This window comes from Stigmatopora nigra, chromosome 12 (assembly GCF_051989575.1).
Source record: "Stigmatopora nigra isolate UIUO_SnigA chromosome 12, RoL_Snig_1.1, whole genome shotgun sequence".
Lineage (NCBI taxonomy): Eukaryota > Metazoa > Chordata > Actinopteri > Syngnathiformes > Syngnathidae > Stigmatopora > Stigmatopora nigra.
In genome coordinates this window covers 8418833-8434579 of record NC_135519.1, presented here as the reverse complement: position 1 = coordinate 8434579, position 15747 = coordinate 8418833, and the positions used below count along the sequence as shown (strand labels likewise).

Genomic DNA, 15747 nt, shown 5'->3' with positions numbered 1-15747 from the left:
AGGATTCTAATTTGTATTAACACTGGCTATCCTCTTAAGGATAATTATATATCTCAGTTGTGTGCTGGCTTAATGAGGTTAAACCTCTACTGTGAATCAAGGTAGTCACCTTAAAGATAAAAAAATGGCTGCTGATTGAAGTGATTCTCTCAAAGGTGTGTGATGACCACTGGGATGTGCTCTAAGTAATCTCAGTGGAGGGAAATGAGAAATTGGCGGTGTACTTTCTTTCATTGGGGAAGGCACTTGATAGATAATTGATGTAACCCAATTAAAGACAATGAAAGCCAGAATTTGTGCATTGAAATGTTACAATACAACAGTTTGGGAAGTAGCTTATTGTTTTTCCATGCAATGTGATCTGAGTGACATCCTTTTTTACATTGTGCATCCATGCCACCGTTTGGATACAACTTATGTTTTCATTCAGCACGCTATGACAGCTCCCCTTGTTCTTCTGTTTTTTTTCTCTAGCTGGACCAGTCACCGAACAATGTTTAGCTGCTAAGGACAAGGAACTGATACTTCTCTGAAAACTGTAAGTCCTGTTATCCTGCGCCATTTCCTTCTAAGTACATAGATGACATATTGTGTTTGGCAAGTGCTTAAGACTACATACCCAAAAATAACGACTATACAATGTAACTATTGATACAACGTGATTTATGTGTAATTTTTTTAAAAGTGTTGGAGTGGTATAATTGTCGTCGACAGCAGGATAATACAAGCGCTGTCTGATTTTTTTAGTTATCTCAATTAGTTTCGTGAGAAAATGAAAAAGCATTGAGAACAGCTCATTATAATCCATCACAGTTTCATAGCGCTGCAACTGACAATTTATTACCACATTAAACCATAATTGCTATTCGTAGGCCACTGAGGTTCACGTTGCTTTCCAAGGCGCTCATATTTTGGATTCCAAAAAGTGGGTTTTCAGCCTTCCTTCTCTAACCTTGCCTGTGGCGGTGGGGGATGAGGTCACAGTGGATGATGAGGGATGGCCTGGGCAACACTTCCACTAAAAGTCAATGGCTAAGACTAATGTGTGAGGAAGTAGACAACATGAAAAGGCCTCTTACATGTAGGTCTGCCTGGAGCTGACAAACACCTGTTTGGCTTAATCTGTAATGTCCACTACATCTGTCTTGGAATTTCTACTCTGATTTCAATCAAAAGAAAAGAAAAAAAGATTGGTTTTAGTCAATCTTTTATCAGTAGTGGGTGTCCAATCCAGTTCAGTGTCAAATGAATCACTAATATTCTAGATTTTGAAACACAATGATCTTCATGACTATTTGCCAGAGTCATCAATTGAAAAATATTATTGAATAACATTTAATAGTTCTTTATAAATCAAGTGACTATTTTTCATAGGGAGAAAAAAAACACAACTTCACCTCAAACATATCGACTTCACATTTTGCGTCATGTAGGCCTAAATATGAATATTTTGTATACAAGTGTGCCCTATATGAAAATGTAATACTCCTATGTGGACTCCTGGTCTCAAGTATAATCTTATATATTATTTTTGTTAATGTATTTTTTTTTTATATTTTATATTTTTATGAATAACATACATTTAGACTTAGCCTCGTACCTTCACTGTACAGTAATCCCTCGAATATTGCGGCTTCACTACATCATGTTTTTCTTCTAGGGGAAATTAATTTTGTTAATTAATTTGTTTTACATTTGTTTATTAAAGCGGAAGCCACTCCCTGTCCCTCGCTTGCTACTAGGACTCAGCACTGAAGTATATAAAAACATATATACATATATTTCTTTATTTTAATACTAGTACATATTAGTACGAGCCTACTTTGCGCTTTTTTGTTTTTTGGGTGTGTTTAGACCATGTCTGGTCTACATTAACCGCAATAATCGAGGGATTACTGTAATCAGCGTGTTACCTGAAAACCAGGAAGCATCTTTTTGTCTGTGCTGGAAAGGGTTCGGGTGCAAGAGAAACAGGAAATGAAGAGTGTTGGTCTTGTCTGTCCAGGCTGATCCTCAAGCTGACCAGGAGGCAGGCAGTGGTGTAGAGGGGAAGGGAGTGTGAGAAGACTCACGTGAGGTCATGAGTTCAGAGCCCAGGTGTTGTGCCTCGCAGCAGGACACTACTCGGTCTAAAGTCTAAACTGTGTCTTTTCAAGAGTGGAAAGGTTAACTTGAGATCAAGAGCAGAACTGCAACTCTGTGTGTAATACTGATATCACAAAATGCCTGCACTTCTAAGTGGTGTCACTTTTTTGGGGAGCGTTAATTTCTCTGTTATTAGAAATCTGGAAAATTTGTAAGTCAGATACTTCTTAACGATTTTTGCATTGCTATCACATCACAATGAGGAAGAGGGACAAATGGTTATTTTAGGAGTCAAGTAACCTAGGCAAAAATGTACGGGTGACTGACTGACATTATGTAAAGACCCCCATTTAAGGTATATATATATTTCTCCACAACTCACAGTTTTTATCAAGGTATCTTTATTATTCATGTATTAGCATAAGCGATGGAGCTTGAACACTTGTTTAGGCATATATAATGTGTTTTTATTTGAATTAGTCATTTGTTCTGCAAAATGTCACATTAGTTTATAATAGATATATAAAAGTATGATTGCTATTTTTTGAATCCATCCTACCTGGAATGCCCACAGTCCATACATTCCTAATTACCATTTCATTGATTTAATTTCTCCTCCTTCAAAGATGTCACTTTGTGTGGAAAATGTATTCATCTCACAAATGCAACTCTTACTGACGCTAATCTTTTCGGCAGAGCAGAAATCTCACGAAGGGATAATCTCAGATAAATATAGTTAATTGAGGCCAGGTGAACTTTCTTTATCTGCTGCATAGTCAACCAATCTGAAGTAAATGTGATAATTAGGGCGGACATGTCTTCTCTGTGAACAGAGCGAAGTCATGTCCCTCAGCCATTTTCCTCCAATTATATCTGATTTCACAACACATCAGAGATCCATAGCGCGGTAGCTCTGGCAGCAAAGCATTGCGTACGTTCATACACACTAGTCTTATATTATAGTGCAACTTTTCACATCAGCAGATTTTGAGATGACAACGCCATCCCATTAAATATGTTGTGGATATGAATTAAAAAGAGATGAGAACTGAGGACATACATACACACTCTGTGCTCCACTGAGCCTGGCCACCACTTCCACCCTAGAGAAACCTCGTCCTAATTACTCATTCACCCCGACTGAATCTCCTTAATTACAAACTTCATTAGCCCGCAGGACTTTGTTTTTCTCCTGCAAAGGAGAGAGCCGGGAACGACTCAGGCCAAGGTGCAGCAAGGGTGTGAGTTAGCTGCTTTAGCACCTTTATCCCTCCGCTTTTCTTTTTTTTTTCTTCTTGTTTTGACCCCAGCCTCAGATCTAATTAGATTTGTGGTACAAATCACACACCTTTTAACTAGCCTCTGGAGTCCCCGCAAAAGGACAGCAATATGGAAGCAAAGAATTACAAAGAAGGGCCAGCTAATATAGACATATACATGTGTATATGTTTATATATTCATTCACATCACCACTTGTCCACATCAGGGTCACAGGGTGCTGTAGCTTTATCCCAGCTGACTCCACACGAATGTGGGGACGACACCATAGGCCAGTCGCCAATCTGTCGTAGGGCACACTACACCATTAGGTAGTTTTACACGTAGACACAGTAAAAACTATAAAGGAAACCCCATAGCCTTTTTTTTTTAAATGGGACTCCTTCCATCCAGTCTTCAGTAGCTCAGTCATCAGCACGCTCGACTGCCAAGATGATGAATTGGGAATAAAAATTGTCTCTGAACATGGATTTAGACCACATTTCATCACCAGAAGTTACCTTATTTGTAACCAATTGAAAGCAATGTCAAATCATATTGGATACATAGACAATGACTCAAACTACCAATATATACGATGGAACAACTTCCACTTGAAACAGTCAAAGCACTTAGTCTCCAAATTCACGTTCATCTTTAATTTGGTATTTCCGCTGAACCCCCGAGTCAGAATGTTGGCTTCCACAACATCAGGACACGAAACTCTTCCAAACAACCCAACAGACTATGTTGTCATACATACCGGAGAACGTTTTTCCACTTAAGGAGGAGTGTCCAGTGCGAATAGACACACCCACCTCAAGCCACACATGGAGTGCAATGAGCACATAGTTAAGAGCCGCATACAGAAAGCCTCACGGAAAATATTGTTTGGGAATATTAGTCATGTTAAAACTAACTTTAAGGGTTTGTTGTATTTGGAGGGGTGCTATTATGACAGTCCTGATCAAGTAGTTGGCCCCATTTCACAAGGATACCACAAATAACACTTGGAAAGGTTCTAATGAGAGTTGGCATAGAAGTTGGCTTCACATTTCAGAGTTGTGACTTTCTGCATATGTCTTGATTGGGCTTGCAGACACAATTTGGCACATTGGGATTCTCACACACAGTGCGACAAGCACATATGAAGTTGAATTTTTTTCATGTTTGACTTTTATTCCATCCATTTATTGTTTGTAATATATATGTTCTGTTTAGATTTGTTCAAGGCTTCGTTGACTTCCATAGACATCCCATTCATTTCGTTTTGAATGACAGGCTCAGAATTCTCACATTTCAGTCCATTTCAGTGATGAACGGAACACCCCCCCCCCCAGTCAAAATGGATTAGACGTGGCAGTCAAAGTTAAATCAATGTCCTTTGAGCATTATAATAACAGTACTTTTAAAAATACTAAATACCTTAACAACAAATTGAAAAATACATATTTTTCTATATCCGATTCCAAATACAAAACCAAATTGCGACCCATCCATCGTCCTCCGCTGTATTTTTTGTGTTACTTCACTTTCCAGACACTTATTTGCACCCAGACTCTGCAAACAGAAACTTGATATATTATAGTGATGTTTTCTTTAGGGGGGCAACTTTTCCCCCACGTTCTTACCAAAAGGGGGAGACACTTGGTTTGTAGCAGGTGTACACCTGTCGCACACTGCAAACGTCATCTCAACTCACTTCTCCTGTCACAAATGCACCACCATAAAAGAAAACAACAGGGAAAAGAGTGCCATTTATTAGACTTAGCGAGTTCTCGTGGTCAAAATCTTTCCTTCTCAGCATTAATCAAGCATCTTTGCCAGGCAGATGACTCTCATATATCAGCGGTGATGATGAGAAAGGGGACTCGCAGGTCAAAAGATGCAGAATAGTTCAGCAGGCACATGTGATATATTTAGTGAAGCCATTGTTTGTTTTATTTAGGGAGCGAATTGAGGATTTTCCAAACTGCAGGGCCCCTGAGGTATTTTATCAGGTGTACAGTCCGCCATGTGTTACACATTAGGGCACTAAGGGGAATGTAGCCGCTTGCACATAAGACTTATAAAATGTTTGTAATTTCAGAGGATGGGGGGGTCCACAATTGCTCCCTTCAGAGCTGGCGGACGGATGGAAAACACGGCACTTATATGCAAATGAAACAGCATCACATTACACATGCACTGCTCATTAAAGAAAATAAACCTCATGGAATTTGAGGGGCTGCAGCAGGAAATGTTGTGTTGTCTGAAAAGGAGACGAATAAATAGGTCTTATGTCACAAAGACTTGCGTGGCTCAAGTGCATCATGGGTAGTAAGGTCAAGTACCAGTTTTTCGGCATTTGGATTTAAGGGTTATTTCAAAATTAGAGGTCAATTGGGTTTGAAATGTCTCCCTTTTTTGCATGTTCTGCTGCATATTCATTCAAATTAATTCATAAACTATGAAAGGTTGGATTAGTTCATATTACCGTTCAATGGTTAAGATATCAGAATATTTATTTGGTGATTACAGTACTTGTAGCATCAGTTTATTGCAAATACATAGTAATGTTAGTTTGCTCTCAGATTAAGCTCGCTGAGGAGAAACGTATTTTTTTTAAATAAAATGGGTGCATAAGGTGGAGTAAAACATTCATTCAAGGTTAACTGTCAAAAATAATGAACATTAGAAGAAAGGTCATAAATCTTCGATTCTTTGTATGTCAAGTGCAGCATGATTCACTGCTTTCCTGTTCATTGTACAAAGGCTTGTCGGCATGTCGTGGGACATGTTCACAAATAATTGTTTCAAATATTATGTCTATTAAACACAGTTTTACGCAAGAGACAAAATGACACACACAAAAAAATCCTTTGAGTTTTTTTTTACTTCTCAGTTTGATTGTTTGTCTTGTGGGACAAAAGAAAAAAATATGACTATTATTTTCCCAACGTTTTTATGGAATCCCAGGACAAGTAAATTTACTTAGAAAGATTATGTTTGTAGATTATAATGTAAAATACTCATCCTCCACTTCAATCATTTTTAGTGACAAGTGCTGCGTTCAAAGACCTTAAAGTTGGGAGTCAGCAATCATTTAAAAAAATACCAGTAATAAAATAATTTTATATCCTAAATATTGCATGTCCTTCTGCAAATTGGCATTGAATCCATCCAATAAAAGCAACTTTTAATCCTAATTATGCTGCATGTTGACTGCACCCGACAAAGCTGTAAAATTCTACGTTCGTAAAAGCCTCATCTCAACGTCACGTCCGATTCATTAATCAAATAATGCCGGGAAAGGAACTGAATCCGACGCTGGTATGTTTAATTCATTACGATATTTGGACATTGATTGTAATTGCTCGTTTGTCTTGTATATTTATCGCTGCGTATTATGTCGATGTCGGGCTCAATTGTGTGGGCTTGGTTCTCTCGTTTCATGGATCGATTTCAGTAGCAATTTGGGAAGCGGCTCAAGTTTGTTGTGACGCGGCCTTGCGAGGCGCTACGGACATCGCAGGAATCGTCCAAAAAGAATTAGAATCGGGCATTAGAATTTAGAAAATCGGGCTCCAAAATATTCCAAATATTCTTGTTGTTGAATATAAGAAGCGATATTGAAGCTGTCCGGTGGTTTAGTCTGCATTCAAATGCATTAGTGCCGTCAGCGGACGTCATTAGAGCTGCTAATTGCAGATTAGAGGTTCTGGGTCAGTAGGGGTCACGTGATAGGAGCCCCTATACTCTTTTCACCACAGGATAATTATTTCATATTGGACGCTAAATGTTTCATAATGAAAATTGTGCACAGTCCAATTGGAATTGAGCAATAAAATGCGCCTGGTATTCTCCAAGGCTGATTTTGCATGTTTTGGCCATAATTTAAATGAGATTTAATTACTTCCTTGACACTAAAACATATATATATATATATATATATTTTTTAAAATCGGATTCAAAAATATATGAATGAAGAGTTTTAATAAACTCAGTCACACTTTATGAATTTATATAACTAAGAAAATACACAGCAATATTGTAGTGATGTCCTTAATAGTTGCTATTTACACCAAAACTAAATATTTTTGAATTATTGTGGCGTGAATTTTAACAGTTTATTTTTCTCGTCCAACCACTGTTATGATAAACCAGTTATAGTTCACAATTTTTGGATTACAATGCAAATCAATTTCAGGTGGCATATAATGATTATCTTTTACAACCATTGACGGCACGAGACGTCCACTCAGAGCCAATTAGAATGAAAATAATACCAAAAAAATGATATTGTAAAAATAATATTTAATTTTTCGGTTCGTTTTTAAATCATTAAAATGAGATTACACATTATTTTGGAAAGCAAAAAAATCAAATTTCGTGCAGAAATCCAATTGCCTAATAATAGGAAGGTTATATTCTAACCTGCTCAACGTTTTATCGTCAGTAACTCGCGTTTTGAACAAAGCCCCCCCCCCAAAAAATGAGGTTGAATGGGAAAGGATTGTCAGGTTAAAAGATATGCATTAAATTTATCAAATGGTGGCACGCAGGCTCTAATGAGACTCGGTGGTGTCCACAGAGGCTGCGCCAAAATGTTGTTTGTGCACGGCGGATCAAGGCTCGCCGCCTCCATTGCACTTTCTTTATCTTAATTCCAAGTTGAAAAGATATAATTATCTAGTTTGAACAGGAGCGCTATCAAATCCGTCTTTCTAGGCGAGGGAGGGTGGGGAAAAGCTCGAGTGGATTGTGCGGCTGTGAGCCGCTCCGTGTTGCCCGAGATAGGAGTAATGAAGTTGTGGAGTCCGGAGATACAAAGGGCATTAACCTCATTAGCATGAAACCTTTTCTTCTAACTATTGTGGGACCCTTTCAGTCCTCTAATCCCCCCTATTTCAAAGCTGGGTTTGTAATAAAGCTTTTAGGTTTTTTTTCCCCCTCACTGCTATTCTGCAAAGATTTTTATTGCTGTTGGAATCAAATGGACCGATTAAGAACACACACACCCTAACACACACACACACACTTTCTCATACAGACACACACACACGTACAAGTGACTTCATTTGGGGGTCGTTTATGAACAAATAATGTAAGGTTGTGGCGTAAGATTTGAAACAAAGATCCCATTTTGGTTTGCTTATCGCGTCGTGAGGGCTCGTCAGATTGGGCTAAATTATGTCCAAGCAAGCCCCCTTGGATCCGGATTAAGAGATTAAAGTGGACCACTGGGCAATGCTTCCCCTTCAGACCCCCCCTCATATTACTCGCATGATAATTGCCCGAACTGATTTGCACTTTCACAAAAGCTCGTTGAGACTCTTTGGAACGACACACACACACACATGGCGATTTTTTTCCTGTTGTTTCATTTTTTTCAATGTATAAAACAATAAAAAAAATGTTTTTTTCCCCCTCCAAAAAAGCCTGCGTGCTTTTGCAGCGAGCGACATATTGATAAAACTTTATTGACAAAATATTGACAATGACATACTTCTTGGAAGTATACTTTGTGTTAAAATTGTAGCAAATTTAACACATACACAAAAACTATTTACATTGTGTAAAAGAGGGTTTAACAGTAACAATAACGGGTTTTTTCTGTACATGGAATACGCTCAGTGCTTGGAGGGTTTTTTTTTTTTTCGTCTATAATTCATTTTTAGTCCTTTGTGGCATCTTTGAGTGGAGGCTGACGTCCTGCATGACAGAAGGCGTGCGTGCGTGTGCGCGTGCATGTGCGCGCGCGTGCGTGCAAGGGCCAAGCACAACCACACACCGGTAAAGCTTTAGAGGTTCAAGGATGAATTCCTTTCCTTAAATTCTCTTATTTTCTTCTGTCTAAAAAAAAAACGTTTTTTTTCTTTTAAAATATAATAAAAAAACACGATAAAGCACTGCTACTTCAAATGTTTTCACAATCACTTTTACACGAGATTTAGGAATTAACTGCACACTGTCTGGGAAGAAGAAGAAAAAAAGTACAACACCTCTGTGTCAGAAAATAGAGTTAAATAAAAAAAAATGTTTAGGCTTCCTCTTGATTGTGTCAAATTAAAACAACTAGCATGCAATTCAATTTTTTTTTTTAAAGCAGTTTTGGTATCTTGAGTGAAAGAAATACAAGTGCAAACGTCCAATGTGAATTGGAGTGGGTAAGGGGTTGTGTATGGGGGGGAAATGTTTTTAGGTGGTGTGATGGTGAGACCCAATGTGTCAGTACCATGTTCCTGCTTGTTGTGTTGCAGGCCACAGCAGCAGCAGCAGTAGCAGCAGCATCAACGTGACCGGCCTTCCGTCGCCCTCAGCCGCCCATCCCGGATGGGAATTGTCACATTGGGCTTTCTTCCCGAGCCGACAGTATCCGCCATTGGACGTCCTCCTCCGCTCATAGTAGGTTTGAGACTGTTTTTGTTTTGTTTTTGTTTTTAATCGTCCGAAGTGACATCAATCTCCTCCGGGCTGGATTGCTTAGTGGCCAGCCTCCAGCGGTTTATGTGATGCGAGCCCTTCTTCTTCTGCTGGGACTCGGAACCTTCCTCTTCTAGCTTTTGTCTCTTGAACTTTGTCCTTCGGTTCTGAAACCACACTTTTACCTGCAAATTTAGAGGGGAAATTGAATGAGGGCCTTGAAATTTGGGCAATAGGATCACATTACTATCACTAGGTAATGACACAATGATCAACTTACCCCTGAAAGGCAAGTGACAATATTTATTTAGTATTAAAAATGGGATCAATCCAATCATTAACAAACAATTTTGATGTTATTTTGATTATAAATTAAACAAAATAAGGACCATTTTAATGAAGGAACAGGGAAATACCCTCTTCCCATGCCCCCAATAACACGTTTGTTTTCTCTCTTTTTGAAGTCCTTCCTTTGCCCCTCCCAATCAAAATGATTTGGACACCTCTCGTCGCTCGTCGTCAATGGCAACCAACGAGAAAACAATGACACTTAAAACACCCCTGCCAAAAAAATCATGTGATTACCATAATTTTAAAAAATATAGTATTTGCATAACATGTGCTATAGTAGTTAGTAAAATTGGAATCTTTATATTAAAAGCAGCAACTGACGATAAAGAAGGAGCACCCCATTGAAAAAAATGACTCCAAATAAAAGGAGTAAAAATAAATAGACAAACAAATAACACTTTTCAGGCTATCCTGGTTCAAATGCTTTGATTGAAAGTGTCTAGGCGCCGTTAATGGCAGCGAATGAATGAATTCAACGACCTATAAATGGTCCGTCCGTCCAGTTATCCCCATTTGAAATAGTGCTTTGAGCTAAAGCCACTCATCTGATCAGTGCAGGTGGAGAATTAGCAACATTCATTCGATCAATTGTCCGAGCCCGCTTTGCGAACAACCCCCCTACCCCCTTTTTTTGTCAAGAAGCCCCTCTCAGTGCGCTAATTGAACGACGTGCCGCTTCATTTCTCCCTTCAAAGGATTCGAACAATGTGTCAAACACGGCAGCGCGAGCCGCTTAGGTCGCCCGCGCCCATCAAATGGTTAACTCCTTCATTTGCCCTCCATTTTCAAAGGCACTGGGAATAAAGTCATCCCATTCAAGACCCCCCAAAATGAGGGAACCAAAAAAAAGGGTGTTAGCTATTAATAATAAGAACATAGTGCATATTAGAAAACATTATTTCTCCACCGTGGGTGCAAATATTGTTTAAGTAAATTTAAAAGGGATTACATGATAAAATGATTTTTTTTTTTAAATGGATGGCGTACTTTTGCCTAGAAATGAATCGAAAGTGAGGGTCTTACCTGAGTTTCCGTGAGGCTGAGGCTGTGCGCGAGCTGTTTCCTTTCTGCACCCACCACGTAATGATTTTTCTCGAAGGCGTGCTCGAGCCGAAGAAGCTGCGACGGCGAGAATGCCGTGCGAATTCGTTTGGGTTTTCGGGCCAGCGCGTTGTGCAAAAGGAAGCTCTCCGGACTCGTTTCGTTACCTGCAGCCCAGCAAAATCAACACACAAAATAATTAATACAAATTCAAATTAACAAAGATCTATCGTTGTAGAATGTCACAATAGATTATTTTTAAATGTTAAATTAAATGGAATTAAACAACAAGGCCACACTTTAATTCGTTTTTAAGAAATGAGACAAGGCAATTGAAGAAATTCCGAGAAATAGTTAATTCTACATTGTTTTTAACATGATATATCCACGTGAAAAATATAAGGCAAGCCAATTGAAGACGTTCTAAAATATAAAATCGATTCTGCATTATTTTAACAACATTATAGATAAATATGAAAAAATAAGACAAGCTAAATGAAGACATTCTAAAAATAAATAAATTCTACATTGTTTTCGACGTTATAGATACACATGAAAAGTGAAAACATGTCAATTGAAGAAATAATGAAAGATAAAGTAAATTCTACATTTTTGTAACATTATAAATACATATAAAAGAAAGTATGGGAAGCCAATTGAAGTAATGCTGAAAAATAGTCAATTCCAAATTGTTTTTAACAACATTAAACATGACATTTGTTTTTTTAAAAAAAGTAGAAAATGGAAAATAATTGTTCCGGGAAGAATAATATCGTTTCAAAATGTAATCTTAAAAGAAAAAACGGCGAACGTCATGTAATCAAAATAAAAAACGTGTTATTTCATTGTGCTCACTTGCGCAAAATAGCATCACTTTTTAAAAATACGGCGTATTTTTAAATGACAAAATCAACTATTGACATGAACCGATTTTTTTCCTCTTAATTATTATCATGAATAGTGTGTGTGTTTGCTTTTTTTTTTTTAAATGAAGGATTATTGCTTTCGAAAAAAAACGGGGGTTAAAAAAAGTTTTCCAAGTAATCCGAACATACCTTGAAATCTGTGTCCCAAGTATCTATATCTGTGTAATAACCAAGGGTAGAAGGTGGATGGGTCCCTTTGCTGGCTGCCAAAAAGAGGGTGCGGGCTATGGGGGGACGAGAGTGGGTGAGCGGCCAGCGCGTGCGGCCCGGCTACCGGATGCACCGGCACCGCCGAACCGGGCTGATGCGAGACCGACTCGGCGAACATCAAGTCCGGGTTAGAGTAGACCCCTCTGCCGCCCGAGTGGAAGCCGTTGAGGAAGGGGTTCATCTGGCCCGTGTTGGCGTAGCTCAGGGCCGCCGGCCGGATGGGCTCGTCGGCACGCGACGCCGGGACCACCGGATTATCCTTGGCCACCAACGATTCGATGGTGAAACACCTCTTGGGTGCGGGTTGAAACATGGCGCAGTGCTCCGGGTTCCCCAGTTTTAAGTGCGAGTTAAGCGCGGAAAATACTCCAGAAGTTGCGAAAAAGGGGGATTTGGAAGGGGGGGTCGCAGCGTCGAGTTTTCGGTTTTTGTTGTTGTTTTGTTTAAGTGTCCTTTCGCTCCCAGACTAATCCATGGATGTGATCGTTCTCCTCGGTGCGGACGGTGTTGTTAGTTGATGAGGCTAATTGGCGCGGCGCTCCCGTGACCGTCGACGGCTTCCTCCGGAGCCTTTAATAGCATGCTGATTGGCCGCTGCCGTCGCAGCTAAACGTGGAGTATGACGTCCGTTCGTTAGTTCGTTCGTTCGTTCGTTCTTTCGTTTGTCCGTTCACCCGTTCGTTCGTTCTTTCGCACCCTCGGCCGCCTGGAGCTGCGCGACGAGCAGCGAGGCGCTTTAAAGTGCGTGAACGTCGCGGCGGCCTGGCTCGCAAGAGAGGCGGACTCGAGCGCGACCATTCGTCCAACTCCACGGCAGACGCCCCCCATCCCTCCCTCCCTGCCTCCCGTTTCGTCTGCGCCTGCGCGCGCACCTTAGACAAACTCAGCAAAGGCCTCTGACACGTCCGCGCTCCCCATCAGGCTTGTAAGAGAGCATGACTCCTCCCGTTGACGCTCCTACAAGTCTAATTTTGTGTGTTGATGATCTATTTTGACTGTTTGTTTCTTCTCTCATTAGCGAAATGGATTGGACATCCAGAGACGGCAATGGAAGTCGAGGAGTTCATTCAGTGGGGGAATTGTGTGTGTATATCACATTAGGCTGTGTGGCGGCAAAAAGGTGAGAAATATTTTGAAATCATAGATAAAATTGATACATTCCTATAGATTTGTATTGGCTGATTTGTATTTATTGTTTGTTAAGGCATCATTTGTTCAACACGCAATTGAACTTTTTTAATAATGCTAAATTATTTTAAATTGATATACAAAAATTATATCTTTTTTTGAAGTTAATTGTGATTATGAACTTGAAAAGAGACAAAACAACAAATACTACTGCTTAATCTTGAAGAATGGTGGCCCAGTGGATAAATCATCAGTTTCCCACTTCTTTGGTCCTGGGTTCAATCCCAAGTGCTTGCAAAGATTTTCCCAATATTATTCAGGTAAATGAATGAGATGAAAGTACAAGTACTACTGCTTACTCCCACTAGGTGGTGGCCCAGTGGTTAAGTCATCAGTCTCCCATATCTATGGTTGTTGGTTCAAATCCCCGTGCAGGCAAAGATTTTCCCACAATTGTTCAGGTAAAATAACAAATTCTAATGCCTAAGTGTCTAACTCAATAAGTATTCAGTGGTGGATGAAACATTTAGTCAAAAAAAATGACTAAGTGTTTCAGGTAAATGAAAGAGGTAAAAGTATAAGTACTACCACTTTCACTCACTGGTTGGTGGCCCAGTGGATAAGTCATCAGTCTACCACCCCTGTGGTCCTGGGTTCAAATCCAAGTGCAGGCAAAGATTTTCCCAATATTATTCAGGCGAATGAAAGAGGTAAAAGTATAAGTACTACCACTTTCTTTCATGGCTTGGTGGCCCAGTGGATAAGTCATCAGTTTACAAACTCTTTGGTCCTGGGTTCAAATCCAAGTGCAGGCAAAGATTTTCCCAATATTATTCAGGTGAATGAAAGAGGTAAAAGTATAAGTACTACCACTTTCTCTCACCGGGTGGTGGCCCAGTGGATAAGTCATCAGTCTACCACCCCTGTGGTCCTGGGTTCAAATCCCGGTGCAGGCAAAGATTTTCCAAATATCATTCAGTTAAAAGAATAAGTATTAATGCCCAAATGTTTAAGTGTATAAGTATTCAGTGGTGGATGAAACATTTAGTCAAAAAAATTACTAAGTGTTTCAGGTAAATGAAAGAGGTAAAAGTATAAGTACTACCAGTTTCTCTCACCGGGTGGTGGCCCAGTGGATAAGTCATCAGGCTACCACCCCTGTGGTCCTGGGTTCAAATCCCGGTGCAGGCAAAGATTTTCCAAATATTATTCAGTTAAAAGAATAAGTATTAATGTCTAAATGTTTAAGTGTATAAGTATTCAGTGGTGGATGAAACATTTTGTGAAGAAAAATGACTAAGTGTTTCACCCCATTTCCTTGGATAAAACGTTTCAACACCTATGTATAAGTGGGGCACGAGTTGGTGTAGTGGGTTGCACACTCGCCTTTGCACGGAGAGAACGTGAGTTCGCTTCCCGGTGTCGGCGGTTCACTGACCTAGCAAGCGGTCGAGGGTCGGCCGAAGGCCGACCCGAGAACGCCTTTCGCACATACAGGTCCATCAAGTGTCTTCCGAACTGCCGAAGGCAGTTCGGAATATAACCTTTTGCTGAAAAGTATGACTAAGTGTTTAATAAAAATTAAAAAGTTTTTCTTTTTTTTTTTCTTCTTGTTCCATTTTCCAGTCTACATGGTGTCCTGATCAGCCAAAGGACGACAGCGGGAATCGAACTCAGGTCTCCCAGACGGAAGTCCTGTGAACTAACCTCTGCGCCAACCAAGTGACTACACTTTCCTTAGTAATCATTTGAGTGTCTTGACAAGCAGTACACAGAAACAACTAAGTGAAAATGTGTGCCGACAGTGGGGATCGAACCCAGGTCTCCCAGGCGGGAGTCCAGTGAACTAACCTCTGCGCCAACCAAGTGAATACACTTTCCTTAGTCATCATTTGAAGGTCTTGACCACAAATATCTAGAAACAACTAAGGGAAAATGTTTCCTGACCGGGATTCGAACTCCAGCCTCCCACATCACAGCCAGGTGAGTGATCCTCTACACCACCAATGGATTTTCACTCCGTGTCTCCATATTTAACACAAACATATCATTAATGCATACAAAAATCAAGTTAATTGAGTAAACATTCACTTTGCTTTGCCTTTGATTTGTAATTATATTAGTAGTTGAAGGTGGGATTATTTTTCTTTGGTACAGCCTTCTATTGGGGTGTCAAATTCTGCTAAACTTCGTGGAGCTTTAGTGCCCTCTAGTGGATACAAGTCAAAATATGATTGATGCAACAACTGTTAAGATAGGCTAACAAAATTTACCTCATTTTACAGTAATGTTTTGGAAACGGATAAGCACGCCGGAGGCTTTGTAAAAAAATACCACAAAATAG

General features: G+C 39.7%; 1 protein-coding gene and 1 long non-coding RNA gene across 3 annotated transcripts; one reads left to right on the top strand and one right to left on the bottom strand.

The window, feature by feature from the left end:
- The first annotated feature begins 6541 nt into the window (after positions 1 to 6541).
- Positions 6542 to 15731, top strand: LOC144205175 (uncharacterized). Of its 2 annotated transcripts, XR_013328023.1 has the most exons (6): positions 6542 to 6654; positions 9585 to 9729; positions 13294 to 13395; positions 15030 to 15125; positions 15209 to 15386; positions 15689 to 15731. It is a non-coding gene; the product is annotated as an uncharacterized LOC144205175 (long non-coding RNA). The 2 variants fall into 2 exon arrangements; XR_013328024.1 differs by lacking the exons at positions 13294 to 13395; positions 15030 to 15125; positions 15209 to 15386; positions 15689 to 15731 and adding an exon at positions 9812 to 10173.
- On the bottom strand, positions 8785 to 13081 carry emx2 (empty spiracles homeobox 2). The gene is made up of 3 exons (XM_077729352.1): positions 12195 to 13081; positions 11122 to 11306; positions 8785 to 9932 (listed from the first exon to the last, which is right to left on the bottom strand). Exons 1-3 carry the CDS (start codon positions 12586 to 12588, stop codon positions 9765 to 9767), a joined length of 747 nt encoding a protein of 248 aa, XP_077585478.1. The 5' UTR covers positions 12589 to 13081; the 3' UTR covers positions 8785 to 9764.
- Positions 15732 to 15747: the final 16 nt, after the last annotated feature.